At 39.1% G+C, this 17,616-nt stretch overlaps 1 protein-coding gene across 2 annotated transcripts in view; it reads left to right on the top strand.

The window, feature by feature from the left end:
- Positions 1–17,616, top strand: part of TBXAS1 (thromboxane A synthase 1) — a 268,516-nt gene that overhangs the window by 221,606 nt on the left and 29,294 nt on the right. For both annotated transcript variants that reach the window (XM_053718933.1, XM_053718932.1), the window contains exon 10: positions 1,641–1,771. In XM_053718933.1, coding sequence (XP_053574908.1) covers positions 1,641–1,771 — 131 coding nt within the window. The remainder of the gene's footprint in view (positions 1–1,640; positions 1,772–17,616) is intronic.

Here is a 17,616-nt window from a genome sequence, read left to right as displayed (position 1 = left end):
TGTGTACATTGTTTTTTTAGACACAATGCCATTGCACACTTAATAGACTACAGTATTGTGTAAATATAATTTGTTATGCACTAGGAAACAAAAGTGACTCATTTTATTGCAGTGGTCTGGAACCGAACCCGCAATATCTCCGAGATACGCCTGTACTTGCCATTAATATCCTACTGCTATATACTTATTATAAGTATTGTGCTGGCCTATAAATGCCATGTACTTGTTGGAAACTTTTAACTGCTTTGTTCTGCTGACCATATACCTACCATTAATAACCTGCTGCTATATACCTATCATAAGTATTGTGCTGGCCTATAAATGCCATGTACCCATTGGCAACTACTAACTGCTGTATTCTGCTGACCATATACCTACTGCTATATACCTATGATGAGTTTAGTAATGGCCTATAAATTCCATGTACCCATTGGCAACTACGAACAACTGTGTTCTGCTGACCATATACTGTACCTGCCATTAATAACCTGCTGCTATATACCTATCATCATTATTGTGCTGGTCTATACTACTACTATGCTCTGCTGACCATATACCTGCTATTAGTATCCTGCTGCCCTATAACTGCCATTAGTATTGTGCTGGCCTGTACATTTCATTGTACTTGTTGGCCTTTACCCATTGCAATGTTCTCCTGACCATATACAGTACATTCTATTAGAATCCTGCTGGCCTCTGTCATTGTACCTTTTGTCCATTACTCGCACTGTGTCCTGATGGCCATGTATCTTCCAACAGTATCTAGCTATCCAGTCAGTTCCTGCCATTAGTATTTTGCTGACCAGAACCTGCCATTGTAAATGCTGGCTTTCACCCACTGCCATGTCCTGATAGCCATATACTTACTATAACCATCCTGATGGCCATGACCTGCTAGACACTTTCTTCTGCTAGATGCTACCGGCCACTAAGTCCTGCTGTTACTATCTTGCTGACCCTACCTATTGTTAGATCCTGCTTGTCTATGCCTTCTGTAGAGTTCTGTTGGTCTGTGCGTCACATCCATTTGATATTTGTTCTTTTCCTTCATTACTTTCTGTCAGCCCTTGCACAGCTGTTATCTGTTAGGTTAGACCTTTCCAAACTAATCCTGATAATCTGCTCATCTCTGACCACATTGTTAAACAGCTTTCATATTGTTCATTCATCACTATAGTCTAGTTTCATGTGTTGGGACTTAGAATGTTTAGAAAAGGATTTAATGGAAAGTACAAAAACACTGTTTTATAATGCACCAATGATTTTCACCACATTATTAGCAAAAAGCAAATGTGCAAAAAGCTCCTTATTCCTCCTCTTGTAGAAAAAACCCCATATATATATATATATATATATATATATATTGATTAGCATAGATGTATCCCCCTTCAGTGTTAACATTGCCTGCAGCAGCTACCCATTAACTCCCTGCAGACCACTCATCCATTATAATAATACTGGGTTGAAGATACATTAACTCTGTCACTGCAAGAGGGTACAGTAACTTGTTGTGGTGTGTAATGATGCATAATTCATTGAGAAACCTCAATATTTCTGATGCCTTGCCTGCCTGTATACAAACTAATTCCTCTGTCCCTTCTCTTGCTAATTAAACTCTCCTCATCTCTTTCCCTTCTTAGTGGCATTTCCGTCTATCATGATTCCCATTGCCCGCAGGATTCCTAATAAGAAGCGAGACCAGATAAACCATTTTTTCTTCAAGGTCATTAGGGACATAATTGCTGACAGGGACCACCAACCAGCTAATGAGGTACCAATGATGTAATTTGTCATTGCACATTGTTGTGTAATCTGTCCTTTATGCTGTCTGTCTGTAAAAGCAATGGGCTGTATCATTAGAGGTTTATTTCAATATTTATGTTCTGTGCATTACATACACACACACAAATATATATATATATATAGTGAATGTGTACATAATGTGTGTGTATATATATATATATATATATATATATATATTTATATATATATATAGTGAATGTGTACATAATGTGTGTGTGTGTATATATATATATATATATATATATAGTGAATGTGTACATAATGTGTGTGTGTATATATATATATATATATATATATATATATATATATATATATAGTGAATATGTGTGTGTGTGTATATATATATATATATATATATATATATATATATATATATATATATATATATATATAGTGAATGTGTACATAAGATATATCTGTGTATGTGTATGTGTATATATATATATATATATATATATATATATACTGTATATACCTAATTTTCTCTCTCTTTATACACACACATATATATATATATATATATATATATATATATACAGTATATACACAATCTGTTTTGAAAAAATTGCTTAATATTACCTAAATATATATTTTTTACAAACCTTTATCCTATTTATATTTGTAAATTTACAGTTCACAGCAATATGTGATAGCTTATATATATACAGCTGTTTATCTATGCCATCAGTCTCATTAGGCATTTATGATTAATTATATTAATGTATGTAAAGACTAATGCAAAACTAAGAATGATGTATAAACCTTCAAACCTTATGAGTAGTTATGTGAGCACACATTTGTATTTAACCCCTTTGTAAGCAATCATGCATGTACATATGATGGTTTTGCAGGCTATTCAGGTACACATATGCACTATAGAGCATTTATAAAATAAACTAATCTCATTAACTACGGCTTTAGTTCCTTCTAGAATGTAAAAGCATTAATGTCATTAGCAAGTCCTTTAGACAGCCATTCCTTTGAAAGGAACCGATAGCCTTTGATTATAAGACCTGTGATGGATGCTTTCAGATCTGAGCTACAAGGGGGGGCTATTGAATGGAGATGATGTAGAAAGAAGAGTGTGGAAATATTGAAGCAAACAGTAAGATGCTGGGAGTGAGCAAGTATATTAGGCAGAAAAAATATTGACCAAAACAATGAAGACAAGGTGTGAGAACGTAAATGCTGGTGCTGGAGAAAAATACTGAAGGAGAAAAGAAAACACATAGAAAATATGTAGAAGAGGGAATAAAGGTAATAAACTAGAGGAGAATGGTAAACGGTGAAAAAGAAAGGAAGAGGGTGATACTGAAGAAGAGAGTGAGAATATTGAAGGTATATTAGGAAGAGTAAAAATACTCAAGATGGGCATGAGAATTAACTAAGTATAGTAAGTATATTAAGTGGAAAATATATATAATAATGGTTTAGATACTGAATACAGAAATGTAAATGGAATTCTGTGGAACTATGTCAGATGGGATTCTGGAGTATCGGGGGGGGGGGGGGGGTTAGGTCCTGGGTCACTGGAAGATTACAGCAGGAAGTCTGGTGGTAGAGGTATCTGGCAATGGTAGGTACACATCTCTGGTGTGGTTCTAAGTCATTGCTAGAACATTGTTGTCTTAGGATGGCACTAGTCACTGTAGGGGATCATTTTACCTCCAAATGCAGCCAATAATTAATAAAGGTTTAACTTTGGAAAGTAGATACCTCATTGGTGCAGATTGTCTTTAAACAAAAAGGTTCTATATTCAAGCTTTTATTCCATGGAAACCAACGATGCAGTGCATATGAATTTAATAAAATGTTTAAAAATTCACATATTAAAAGGTCATCTATAAAAGGCTCAGTGCATTTCAGAAAACAAAGCCCCTTTTCTCAAGAGAAAATAATTTGTCATTGAATAAGCTGTCACCACCTTCTTAAACTGTTCCTTTATAGTGAAATTTCATGCCCACCAACTCTCCATTTGGCTATGAAGAAGACGTTTACAAGAAACACAGAAAAGCTGTTCTATTATTCAAACATGAATTCAAATGAAATAAAAGACCACAGATTGATACACGGTCAATGAGAAGACTGGGGCAGACAGAACATTTAGTTTTGCCTTGTTTGTACTTTTTGTATACAATAGACAATTGTAATAGTTGTTTTAATTCTACATTACAATAATAGAGCAGAGAGGCTGATGCTAGAATCAGCTGGCAAGTGAACAGTGCTGTTGTGCTTCTGGGTAATTGCTATAGTACAGCAGAGAATCAGGTGCTAGAGATAGCTAGTGAGGTAGGCAGTTGGTTCTCATGTGGCCCTGGGTCATTACTAGAATACAGCAGAGCATCATACAGATCATAAAGTCAATGAGGACAGTGGGACCAATGGTCTGGCAGAGGAATTAAATTCTGGCAAACTTTGACATCATCTCAGTGGACAAGGTCTATAGTACAAGCCTGGGGATAGCCAAACCAGAGTACCTGGCAAACCCAGCAAAAAATAACTCAGTGAAGAACCATAACACACCATTTACTTGGCCAATCAGAATGGCATATATTATACAGGTAGCCCTCAGTTTACCCCGGGGTTAGGTTCCAGAAGAAATGGTTGTAAATCAAAACCGTTGTAAATTGAAACCCAGTTTATAATGTAAGTCAATGGGAAGTGAGGGAGATAGGTTCCAGGCCCCTCTCAAAATTGTCATAAGTAACACAATACATTATTTTTAAAGCTTTGAAATGAAGACTTTAAATGCTAGACAGTATTATAAATCTAATAAAATAATCACACAACACAAAATATATAATTAAACTAAGTTAAATGAACAAAAACATTTGCTAAACAGCATTATAAACCTAATAAAATAATCACACAACACAGACTTCACTTGCATTTTTCTGCAAACAGTTCTTTCTATGCATTCCAATCTGGACTGAGTTATAGACAGGAAGATCTTGTTCCTTTGAAATCTGCTCAATAGCTCAGGTCTGGTTAAACTGATAAATTTCAGCTTGCTTGGCTTTGCTGCAACACAAGCGGACAACTCCACCTAATGGCTATTTTAATAAATGCACTGCTTCCCAATGCTTTTCAATAGCAGTCACATGACTGGAAAAAAAGGTTGTTATTCTGAAATGGTGTAAATTGAACCGTTGTAAAACGAGGGCCACCTGTACAGACCTGGTATTCAAAACCTCATGGAGAAAAGTTAAGCAAAATCTTTGGGATTTTTTGTAGACCTTGTATTGCAATGTAGGAGACTCTGTTTCACATAAAGAACACAACATAGCAACATAAACATTTCTCAAGATAACATTTGTGTTTCTATTTTTTTTAAGGGCTTTCACCAACGAGACTTCTTAGATCATCTCACCTGAGCGGTGAGGTTTTCAATATCAGGCCCCCAGTCAGAAGCTTACCTGATAAATGATCTATTCTAAAAACTCTTCCTACAGTGTCAGTTGTTGCTGAGTGAATTAGTTTGTAGGGCCTCCTTGTCTAGTAGAAGCTGTAGAGGAACACTCTTTAAGGCAATGTTTGTGAGCTTAGTTGATTGCGATTGATGAGAGTGGTGTTTGGCTTAATTACTTCCAGGGTCTAATAGGTAACAGCATTTAGGGTAGGAATGGGTTAAAGTGATAGAGGAAGACCTTTGGTGGGTTTTGTCACTAATAAGTTAAAGAAAAACACAGCTATATCTATATATAATATAGATACCACTGATAACACATTGCTGCAGACCATTTATATGTTATCTGTCTGCACTGAGGTGACACTTACTGTACAGCAGCTGAAAAGGGGTATGCGTTAGCGTATCAGAAAATCACAAGAAATGCAGGATCTGCACCGTGCCTTTTACACATTCCATTAATTGCAAGGGCAGTTTTGTGTGACCTTTTTAATGTTGCTTGTTTTGTTTTGTTTTTTAGTGCTAGCATTTTGGACAGTTGTGTGTATCAACTGCTGGTACTGGTTCTTCCACAAATAATTTAGACACAATTAAGATTTTTAGGCTACAGTTGGGTGAGTTAAAGGGATAGAAGAAAATACATGGCCACTCCAAGCTCACTGGCAACATTTCCGGCTCCAGGCCCCTGGTGATGATGTAATCTGCTGATAGTACGTTCTCACAGGCAAGGTGCTAGCCGCAAAGGCCGAGAACCAAACCGCAGTATCACAGTGTAAAATGAAGATATTGGCTGCACATCAGTAGATGATTAAAAACATACACCTAGATTACAAGTTTTGCGTTAGGGTTAAAAAGCAACGTTGGGCGGTCCCAACGCTGCTTTTTATTGTCCACTGGTATTACGAGTCTTGCAGGTACAGGTGTACCACACACTTTTTTCCCGCAACTTGAACATACCGCAAATCCACTTACGTCAATTGCGTATCCCAAATTTAAATGGGACTTGCATAACTCCGGTATTACGAGTCTTGGAAAAAGTGAGCGGTAGACCCTCTCCTGTCAAGACTCGTACCGCATTTAAAAGTCAGTAGTTAAGAGTTTTATGGGCTAACGCCGTAACATAAAACTCTGAACTAATGTGCTACAAAGTACACTAACACCCATAAACTACCTATTAACCCCTAAACCGAAGCCCTCCCGCATCGCAAACACTTAAATAATTTTTTTTTATTTTTTTTAAATAGTTTTTTTATTGAGGTTGTGCGCATTATACAGTATAAATGAAACATCATAAAACACAAATAACAAAAAGAAGGTAACATTTACAGGTAGTGTTTGACAAAAGTAGAGCATCGTAATGAGTTGTTATGAGTAAGTATCTTGAACCTCTATTTTTTATTATTTTCTATGGTTGGTTCCACTTTTAACATTAGAGGTCACTCTTGAACCTATGAAGACTAATATAATCTAAGGGAGGAAATTGGCTTTTGGATTGGTCACTTTTGGACCTAGGAATTTCAAGATGGGGGGAAGATCAGCAGTCAGAAGCCGCTTGATGTGAAGGTAGGGAGGGGGATTGGGCCTTTATAAACTAGTAATGGATTACTAAATATTAGAAGCAGGATGGAGTATTTTCCATTAAAACTCCAAAAGGAAGGATACATGTATGTTCAGATCCATGACTATTTAAATAGGTAATCAGTGATTTTAATAGGGTGACCAGTAGGATAGAGAGTTGGGTAGCTTATTATATTTCTTAGTGATAGGTAATCTTTTTAATGTGAAGGGTATGATGAAACCTATAACTTATAGGCAATTGGAGAATTAGTTCTACCAAATATTAGAGGTGACTCCATCAACCACCTGCCCAGAACAAGCTAGGATAAATAATAGAACACATTGTCTTCTGGCTAGGTGCAGAAAATCCTAAAGTAGGTGCGAACATGCCTTAACTAATAGCGGGAGAGTTTTTCTCATTTCTTTTTGTTTTTTCTTTCTTTTTTTGTTCCCTTTCTTTTTCCCTTTTCTTTTCTCTTTTTTTCTTTCCTCCTTTTTTCTTCCTTTCCTTTTCTCCAAGAAACAACTGCAATAATGCCTAGTAGGTGTATAACTCAAGTGGTGAGAAGAGACTGCAGGTAGCACTGTAAATTATTCCTTATAAAAGGTTGTGGGAGAGATGAGGATGTACAGTAGTGGGAGCGAACCACCTGCGGGTACCTAGTTATGATGTCTGTGATCAGGTCTAATGGCTAGTTCTAAGTAAGCAGGGTAGTTGATTTAATTGGTATCAGTGTCTCCAATCATCATATCCCTAAACGTATGTTAAGTGTAGTTCCCACAAGGTGGTTATATATAAAGGATTCTCTATCTAACATATGTGCTAGGAGACTGTGTGTGTACTCACTACGCTGCTAGATCAAAATAAGTCTATATCAGGGAACTAGTAGATACACAGTATAATACAATAAGATATAACATTGATGTTCCACATGAAACATTGAAAATCTGACTATTGGCAACATGCTAAGAAGATATATATACACAATAAGGAGTTCTTCACAGAGCGTTAACACGTACATGTAAGTGTATTATGTACTCTAGGAGCATCACTTTATCTAGTATAGGAGGTCGTGGGAGAGATGGGGATGTAAAGTGGTATAAGCAAACTACTTATGGGTTCTGAATTACAATATGTCTGTGGTCGGGTCCACCAATAAGCAGGGCAGTTGATCTAGTTGACGTCAGTATCTCCAATCATGACATCCCAATGTATGTGTTAAGAGTAGTACCCACAAGGTGGTTGTATATAAAATATTTGATATCTAACATATGTGTTAGGAGACTGTGTGTGTGTTCACCCCGCTGCTTGCACATAATAAATCTGTATCAGGAAACTGGTCAATATACAGTATAAAACAGTAAGAGATAACATTGATGTTCCATATAATAAAAAAAAAACACAATAAAAAAACACACTGAGGATCTAACCATTGACTACATCCCAATAAGGTAAATATAAACACAGTAAAGAGTGCTTCACAACGTTCAAAGGTACATGCAAATGTATTATGCACCCTAGAAACCTCTCTTTGGCTAGCCTTTGCCAGCTCTGTTTAGATCAGACCTGATGTGGAATGAGTCTTTATTAAAGTTTTTTCCAGAAACAAAAGAGAGATCTCGGTAGGTCTTTATTGTGGATCTTCTTGAGAGAACAGCTGTCTGGATCACCTCCCACTCATACGATGGCTCTGTGGCGATGTGGTTCTTAAGGAGTCCCCAGTATCCCGTCCAGGAGCCGGCCGTACCTCCCGACCGGGGCACCAAGGGTGAGGAGGTAAGTTTCTGAGTTGAAGTGAGTAGCTGAGGGAGCGACTAACATTCCGAAAGTGGGAATCGCTCGAGGTCAGGCATCAGGATCAGGCTTAATCTCCGGTTTATAGAGGGAGCTTGTAGGTAAGGTGGGTTATGCATCTCTGGGCTTCCTCCCGAACTTTCTCTCTTAACCAATCTTGGGATCTGTAGAGACTCTTCGGATCTGTAAGCTGAGGTCTGTTTTGTAGTGGGGCAGTTCTCCGGAGCTTCCATGAGGTCATGCTCAGATGGTAGTGGTTGCTGGGCGCCATCTCCTGTATAGGCCCCTTTGATGGCAGCTTTGAGATCAGCAAACCCCTCATCCACCTTACGGTCAAGATCTCGTAGTAAAACAAAAATAGTGGATCGGAACTCCTCCATCCTGCTGTTTGAAGCTGGTAACCAAATAGGCCCATTATACCCAGGGGGGGGGGTTGAGAAGAGAGTAATAAATAAATTTCAGGCCGCCTCTCAGTTCGACTAATTTTTCAGCGTAGTATTCTAGGAGCTAGAATCCTTTTAGGACAATACTCCATCAGTCGGAAACAAAAGTATAGTACAGTCTCGAGTCTCGATGGAGAGATCGTGTAACTTGAGTAGTTGAAGAAGGATGTTGAAGGCTCAAGTAAAAGGTGACGGCCTAAAATCTTAGCTGGCTAATTCAGGTCCTGGGGGGATTTAAGTGTAGATCTCGACATATCTCAGATCCATAAGATGAGTAGCAATGAAGTCTTAGAAGTATAGGATAAGATTAAGGCTGTATTCAAGAGTAATTTAGATATTAGAGGAATAGTTCCAGGAACTTCATAAAATGCGACTGATCATGGCAACTTCTTAGCCACGCCCCCTTAAATAAATTTTTTAACCCCTAATCTGCCGACGGTACATCGCCGCCACTTTAATAAATATATTAACCCCTAAACCGCCGCACTCCCGCCTCGCAAACACTAGTTACATTTTATTAACCCCCTAATCTGCCGTCCCTAGCATCGCCGACACCTACCTACATTTATTAACCCCTAATCTGCCGCCCCCGATGTCGCTGCAACTAAATTGCAATTAAATGTATTAATCCCTAAATCTAAGTCTAACCCTAACCCTAACACCCCCCTAAATAAAATATAATTGAAATAAATCTAAATAAAATTACTACAATTAACTAAATTATTCCTAGTTAAAACTAAATACTTACCTATAAAGTAAAACATAAGCTAGCTACAATATAACTAATAGTTACATTGTATCTAGCTTAGGGCTTATTTTTATTTTTCAGGCAAGTTTGTATTTATTTTAACTAGGTACAATAGTTATTAAATAGTTATTAACTATTTAATAACTACCTAGCTAAAATAAAGACAAATTTACCTGTAAAATAAAACCTAACCTAAGTTACAATTACACCTAACACTACACTATAATTAAATTAATTCCCTACACTAACTACAATTAAATACAATAAAATACAATTATCTAAATTACGTAAAAAAACAAACACTAAATTACAGAAAATAATTACAATTTTTTAAAACTAATTACACCTAATCTAATCCCCCTAATAAAATAAAAAAGCCCCCCAAAATAATAAAAATCCCTACCCTACACTAAATTACAAATAGCCCTTAAAAGGGCTTTTTGCGGGGCATTGCCCCAAAGTAATCAGCTCTTTTACCTGTAAAAAAAAATACAATACTCCCCCAACATTACAACACACCACCCACACATCCAATCCCCCCTTAATAAAACCTAACACTAACCCCTTGAAGATCACCCTACCTTGAGACGTCTTCACCCAACTGGGTAGAAGTCTTCATCCAAGCCGGGAAGAAGAGGTCCATCTTCATGACATCCAATGCGGAGCATCCTCTTCTGTCTTGATCCGACGACTAAATGATGGTCCCTTTAAGTGACGTCATCCAAGATGGCGTTCCTTCAATTCCGATTGGCTGATAGAATTCTATCAGCCAATTGGAATTAAGGTAGAAAAAAATCCTATTGGCTGTTCCAATCAGCCTATAGAATGCAAGCTCAATCCTATTGGCTGATTGGATAAGCCAATAGGATTTAACTTTAATCCTATTGGCTGATTGCATCAGCCAATAGGATTTTTTCTACCTGAATTTTTTTTCTACCTTAATTCAATCGGAATTGAAGGGACGCCATCTTGGATGACGTTACTTAAAGGTACCGTCATTTAGTGTTAGTCGTCGGAAGGAAGAGGATGCTCCGCGTCGGATGTCTTAAAGATGGACCTGCTCCGCACCGCTCCGGATGGATGAAGATAGAAGATGCCGTCTGGATGAAGACTTCTGCCCGTCTGGAGGACCTCTTCTGCCCGGATACGATGAAGACTTCTGGCCGTCTGGAGGACCACTTCTGCCCGGTTGGGTGAAGACGTCTCAAGGTAGGGTGATCTTTTTATTATTATTGGTTATTTGTAGAGCACCAACAGATTCCGCAGCACTGTAAACAGAGGGTAGTACAACAAAACAATTAAAGGGATCAAATGGGTAGAGGGCCCTGCCAAGAGTTAGACTGTTGTAATCTGCTCTTAAGAAGGTGATCTACAAACAGCTGGACTTAAGGGGGTTCAGGGGATAGCAATGGAGGAGTGGAACTGGTATAAAGTAAGGTTAGCATAGGTTGTATGCATCCCTGAACAGTAGAGTCTTTAGGGAGCGCTTGAAGCTTTCAAAACTAGGGGAGAGTCTTGTGGGGTGAGGCAGAGAGTTCCACAAGATGGGAGCCAGTCTGGAGAAGTCCTGTAAACGGGAGTGCGATGAGGTAACCAGAGAGGAGGAGGTCATGAGCAGAACGAAGGGGACGGGAGGGAGAGTATCTGGAGACAAGGTCTGAGATATAGGGGGGAGCAGTGCAGTTGAGGGCTTTGTATGTCAGAGTGAGAATTTTGTTTTTGATCCTAGAGGCAAGAGGAAGCCATTGAAGGGATTGGCAGAGAGGAGCAGCAGATGAAGAGCAACGTGTAAGGAAGATGAGTCTGGCAGAAGCATCATTATGGATTGTAAAGGAGCTAGGCGGCAGGTGGGGAGCCCAGAGAGGACAGAGTTGCAGTAATCAAGGCGGGAAAGAATGAGAGAGTGGATTAAAATTTTAGTTGTGTCTTGTGTAAGGAAGTGTCTAATTTTGGAGATGTTTTTAAGGTGGAAGCGGCAGGCTTTAGCCAAGGACTGAATGTGAGGAGTGAAGGAAAGATCTGAGTCAAATGTGACCCCGAGACATCGGGCATGCGGGGTAGGGGTAATGATGGAGTTGTCAACAGTTATAGAGATTTGGGGGTGGAGATTTTGGAAGAAGGGTGGGAAATGAGGAGCTCAGTTTTGAAGAGATTTAGCTTGAGGTAGTGAGAGGACATCCAGGAAGAGATGTGAGAAAGACAGTTAGTGACACGGGTTAGCAAGGAAGGAGATAGATCTGGTGCAGAGAAGTAGATTTGGGTGTCATCGGCATACAAATGATATTGGAAACCGTGGGACTTAATTAGGGAACCTAGTGATGACATATAGATTGAGAAGAGAAGGGGACCGAGGACAGAGCCTTTCGGTACTCCGACAGAAAGTGGTGACGTGGCAGAGGAGGCCCCAGAGAAGGCTACACTAAAGGTACGGTTTGACAGGTAGGAAGAGAGCCACGAAAGAGCTGTGTCACAGATGCCGAAGGATTGGAGGGTTTGGAGCAAAAGAAGGTGGTCGACAGTGTCAAAGGCGGACAGATCAAGGAGGATAAGCAGAGAGAAGTGGCCTTTTGATTTTGCTATAAGTAGGTCGTTGGTGACCTTAACAATAGCTGTCTCTGTGGAGTGATAGGGACGAAATCCAGATTGCAGCGGGTCAAGAAGGGAGTTTAACGTAAGGAAATGGGATAGGCGTGCATATACTAGTTTTTCGAGAAGCTTTGAGGCAAGAGGGAGGAGGGAAATAGGGCGGTAGTTGGATGGGGAGGTAGGATCAAGGGAAGGTTTTTTGAGGATACAAAGTACACTAACACCCATAAACTACCTATTAACCCCTAAACCGAAGCCCTCCCGCATCGCAAACACTTAAATAATTTTTTTTATTTTTTTTAAATAGTTTTTTTATTGAGGTTGTGCGCATTATACAGTATAAATGAAACATCATAAAACACAAATAACAAAAAGAAGGTAACATTTACAGGTAGTGTTTGACAAAAGTAGAGCATCGTAATGAGTTGTTATGAGTAAGTATCTTGAACCTCTATTTTTTATTATTTTCTATGGTTGGTTCCTCTTTTAACATTAGAGGTCACTCTTGAACCTATGAAGACTAATATAATCTAAGGGAGGAAATTGGCTTTTGGATTGGTCACTTCTGGACCTAGGAATTTCAAGGTGGGGGGAAGATCAGCAGTCAGAAGCCGCTTGATGTGAAGGTAGGGAGGGGGATTGGGCCTTTATAAACTAGTAATGGATTACTAAATATTAGAAGCAGGATGGAGTATTTTCCATTAAAACTCCAAAAGGAAGGATACATGTATGTTCAGATCCATGACTATTTAAATAGGTAATCAGTGATTTTAATAGGGTGACCAGTAGGATAGAGAGTTGGGTAGCTTATTATATTTCTTAGTGATAGGTAATCTTTTTAATGTGAAGGGTATGATGAAACCTATAACTTATAGGCAATTGGAGAATTAGTTCTACCAAATATTAGAGGTGACTCCATCAACCACCTGCCCAGAACAAGCTAGGATAAATAATAGAACACATTGTCTTCTGGCTAGGTGCAGAAAATCCTAAAGTAGGTGCGAACATGCCTTAACTAATAGCGGGAGAGTTTTTCTCATTTCTTTTTGTTTTTTCTTTCTTTTTTTGTTCCCTTTCTTTTTCCCTTTTCTTTTCTCTTTTTTTCTTTCCTCCTTTTTTCTTCCTTTCCTTTTCTCCAAGAAACAACTGCAATAATGCCTAGTAGGTGTATAACTCAAGTGGTGAGAAGAGACTGCAGGTAGCACTGTAAATTATTCCTTATAAAAGGTTGTGGGAGAGATGAGGATGTACAGTAGTGGGAGCGAACCACCTGCGGGTACCTAGTTATGATGTCTGTGATCAGGTCTAATGGCTAGTTCTAAGTAAGCAGGGTAGTTGATTTAATTGGTATCAGTGTCTCCAATCATCATATCCCTAAACGTATGTTAAGTGTAGTTCCCACAAGGTGGTTATATATAAAGGATTCTCTATCTAACATATGTGCTAGGAGACTGTGTGTGTACTCACTACGCTGCTAGATCAAAATAAGTCTATATCAGGGAACTAGTAGATACACAGTATAATACAATAAGATATAACATTGATGTTCCACATGAAACATTGAAAATCTGACTATTGGCAACATGCTAAGAAGATATATATACACAATAAGGAGTTCTTCACAGAGCGTTAACACGTACATGTAAGTGTATTATGTACTCTAGGAGCATCACTTTATCTAGTATAGGAGGTCGTGGGAGAGATGGGGATGTAAAGTGGTATAAGCAAACTACTTATGGGTTCTGAATTACAATATGTCTGTGGTCGGGTCCACCAATAAGCAGGGCAGTTGATCTAGTTGAAGTCAGTATCTCCAATCATGACATCCCAATGTATGTGTTAAGAGTAGTACCCACAAGGTGATTGTATATAAAATATTTGATATCTAACATATGTGTTAGGAGACTGTGTGTGTGTTCACCCCGCTGCTTGCACATAATAAATCTGTATCAGGAAACTGGTCAATATACAGTATAAAACAGTAAGAGATAACATTGATGTTCCATATAATAAAAAAAAAACACAATAAAAAAACACACTGAGGATCTAACCATTGACTACATCCCAATAAGGTAAATATAAACACAGTAAAGAGTGCTTCACAACGTTCAAAGGTACATGCAAATGTATTATGCACCCTAGAAACCTCTCTTTGGCTAGCCTTTGCCAGCTCTGTTTAGATCAGACCTGATGTGGAATGAGTCTTTATTAAAGTTTTTTCCAGAAACAAAAGAGAGATCTCGGTAGGTCTTTATTGTGGATCTTCTTGAGAGAACAGCTGTCTGGATCACCTCCCACTCATACGATGGCTCTGTGGCGATGTGGTTCTTAAGGAGTCCCCAGTATCCCGTCCAGGAGCCGGCCGTACCTCCCGACCGGGGCACCAAGGGTGAGGAGGTAAGTTTCTGAGTTGAAGTGAGTAGCTGAGGGAGCGACTAACATTCCGAAAGTGGGAATCGCTCGAGGTCAGGCATCAGGATCAGGCTTAATCTCCGGTTTATAGAGGGAGCTTGTAGGTAAGGTGGGTTATGCATCTCTGGGCTTCCTCCCGAACTTTCTCTCTTAACCAATCTTGGGATCTGTAGAGACTCTTCGGATCTGTAAGCTGAGGTCTGTTTTGTAGTGGGGCAGTTCTCCGGAGCTTCCATGAGGTCATGCTCAGATGGTAGTGGTTGCTGGGCGCCATCTCCTGTATAGGCCCCTTTGATGGCAGCTTTGAGATCAGCAAACCCCTCATCCACCTTACGGTCAAGATCTCGTAGTAAAACAAAAATAGTGGATCGGAACTCCTCCATCCTGCTGTTTGAAGCTGGTAACCAAATAGGCCCATTATACCCAGGGGGGGGGGTTGAGAAGAGAGTAATAAATAAATTTCAGGCCGCCTCTCAGTTCGACTAATTTTTCAGCGTAGTATTCTAGGAGCTAGAATCCTTTTAGGACAATACTCCATCAGTCGGAAACAAAAGTATAGTACAGTCTCGAGTCTCGATGGAGAGATCGTGTAACTTGAGTAGTTGAAGAAGGATGTTGAAGGCTCAAGTAAAAGGTGACGGCCTAAAATCTTAGCTGGCTAATTCAGGTCCTGGGGGGATTTAAGTGTAGATCTCGACATATCTCAGATCCATAAGATGAGTAGCAATGAAGTCTTAGAAGTATAGGATAAGATTAAGGCTGTATTCAAGAGTAATTTAGATATTAGAGGAATAGTTCCAGGAACTTCATAAAATGCGACTGATCATGGCCACTTCTTAGCCACGCCCCCTTAAATAAATTTTTTAACCCCTAATCTGCCGACGGTACATCGCCGCCACTTTAATAAATATATTAACCCCTAAACCGCCGCACTCCCGCCTCGCAAACACTAGTTACATTTTATTAACCCCCTAATCTGCCGTCCCTAGCATCGCCGACACCTACCTACATTTATTAACCCCTAATCTGCCGCCCCCGATGTCGCTGCAACTAAATTGCAATTAAATGTATTAATCCCTAAATCTAAGTCTAACCCTAACCCTAACACCCCCCTAAATAAAATATAATTGAAATAAATCTAAATAAAATTACTACAATTAACTAAATTATTCCTAGTTAAAACTAAATACTTACCTATAAAGTAAAACATAAGCTAGCTACAATATAACTAATAGTTACATTGTATCTAGCTTAGGGCTTATTTTTATTTTTCAGGCAAGTTTGTATTTATTTTAACTAGGTACAATAGTTATTAAATAGTTATTAACTATTTAATAACTACCTAGCTAAAATAAAGACAAATTTACCTGTAAAATAAAACCTAACCTAAGTTACAATTACACCTAACACTACACTATAATTAAATTAATTCCCTACACTAACTACAATTAAATACAATAAAATACAATTATCTAAATTACGTAAAAAAACAAACACTAAATTACAGAAAATAATTACAATTTTTTAAAACTAATTACACCTAATCTAATCCCCCTAATAAAATAAAAAAGCCCCCCAAAATAATAAAAATCCCTACCCTACACTAAATTACAAATAGCCCTTAAAAGGGCTTTTTGCGGGGCATTGCCCCAAAGTAATCAGCTCTTTTACCTGTAAAAAAAAATACAATACTCCCCCAACATTACAACACACCACCCACACATCCAATCCCCCCTTAATAAAACCTAACACTAACCCCTTGAAGATCACCCTACCTTGAGACGTCTTCACCCAACTGGGTAGAAGTCTTCATCCAAGCCGGGAAGAAGAGGTCCATCTTCATGACATCCAATGCGGAGCATCCTCTTCTGTCTTGATCCGACGACTAAATGATGGTCCCTTTAAGTGACGTCATCCAAGATGGCGTTCCTTCAATTCCGATTGGCTGATAGAATTCTATCAGCCAATTGGAATTAAGGTAGAAAAAAATCCTATTGGCTGTTCCAATCAGCCTATAGAATGCAAGCTCAATCCTATTGGCTGATTGGATAAGCCAATAGGATTTAACTTTAATCCTATTGGCTGATTGCATCAGCCAATAGGATTTTTTCTACCTGAATTTTTTTTCTACCTTAATTCAATCGGAATTGAAGGGACGCCATCTTGGATGACGTTACTTAAAGGTACCGTCATTTAGTGTTAGTCGTCGGAAGGAAGAGGATGCTCCGCGTCGGATGTCTTAAAGATGGACCTGCTCCGCACCGCTCCGGATGGATGAAGATAGAAGATGCCGTCTGGATGAAGACTTCTGCCCGTCTGGAGGACCTCTTCTGCCCGGATACGATGAAGACTTCTGGCCGTCTGGAGGACCACTTCTGCCCGGTTGGGTGAAGACGTCTCAAGGTAGGGTGATCTTTTTATTATTATTGGTTATTTGTAGAGCACCAACAGATTCCGCAGCACTGTAAACAGAGGGTAGTACAACAAAACAATTAAAGGGATCAAATGGGTAGAGGGCCCTGCCAAGAGTTAGACTGTTGTAATCTGCTCTTAAGAAGGTGATCTACAAACAGCTGGACTTAAGGGGGTTCAGGGGATAGCAATGGAGGAGTGGAACTGGTATAAAGTAAGGTTAGCATAGGTTGTATGCATCCCTGAACAGTAGAGTCTTTAGGGAGCGCTTGAAGCTTTCAAAACTAGGGGAGAGTCTTGTGGGGCGAGGCAGAGAGTTCCACAAGATGGGAGCCAGTCTGGAGAAGTCCTGTAAACGGGAGTGCGATTGAGGTAACCAGAGAGGAGGAGGTCATGAGCAGAACGAAGGGGACGGGAGGGAGAGTATCTGGAGACAAGGTCTGAGATATAGGGG

This window comes from Bombina bombina, chromosome 6 (genome assembly GCF_027579735.1).
Source record: "Bombina bombina isolate aBomBom1 chromosome 6, aBomBom1.pri, whole genome shotgun sequence".
NCBI lineage: Eukaryota > Metazoa > Chordata > Amphibia > Anura > Bombinatoridae > Bombina > Bombina bombina.
The sequence above is the reverse complement of the archived record's forward strand: the minus strand, read 5'-3'. Positions and strand labels throughout refer to the sequence as shown.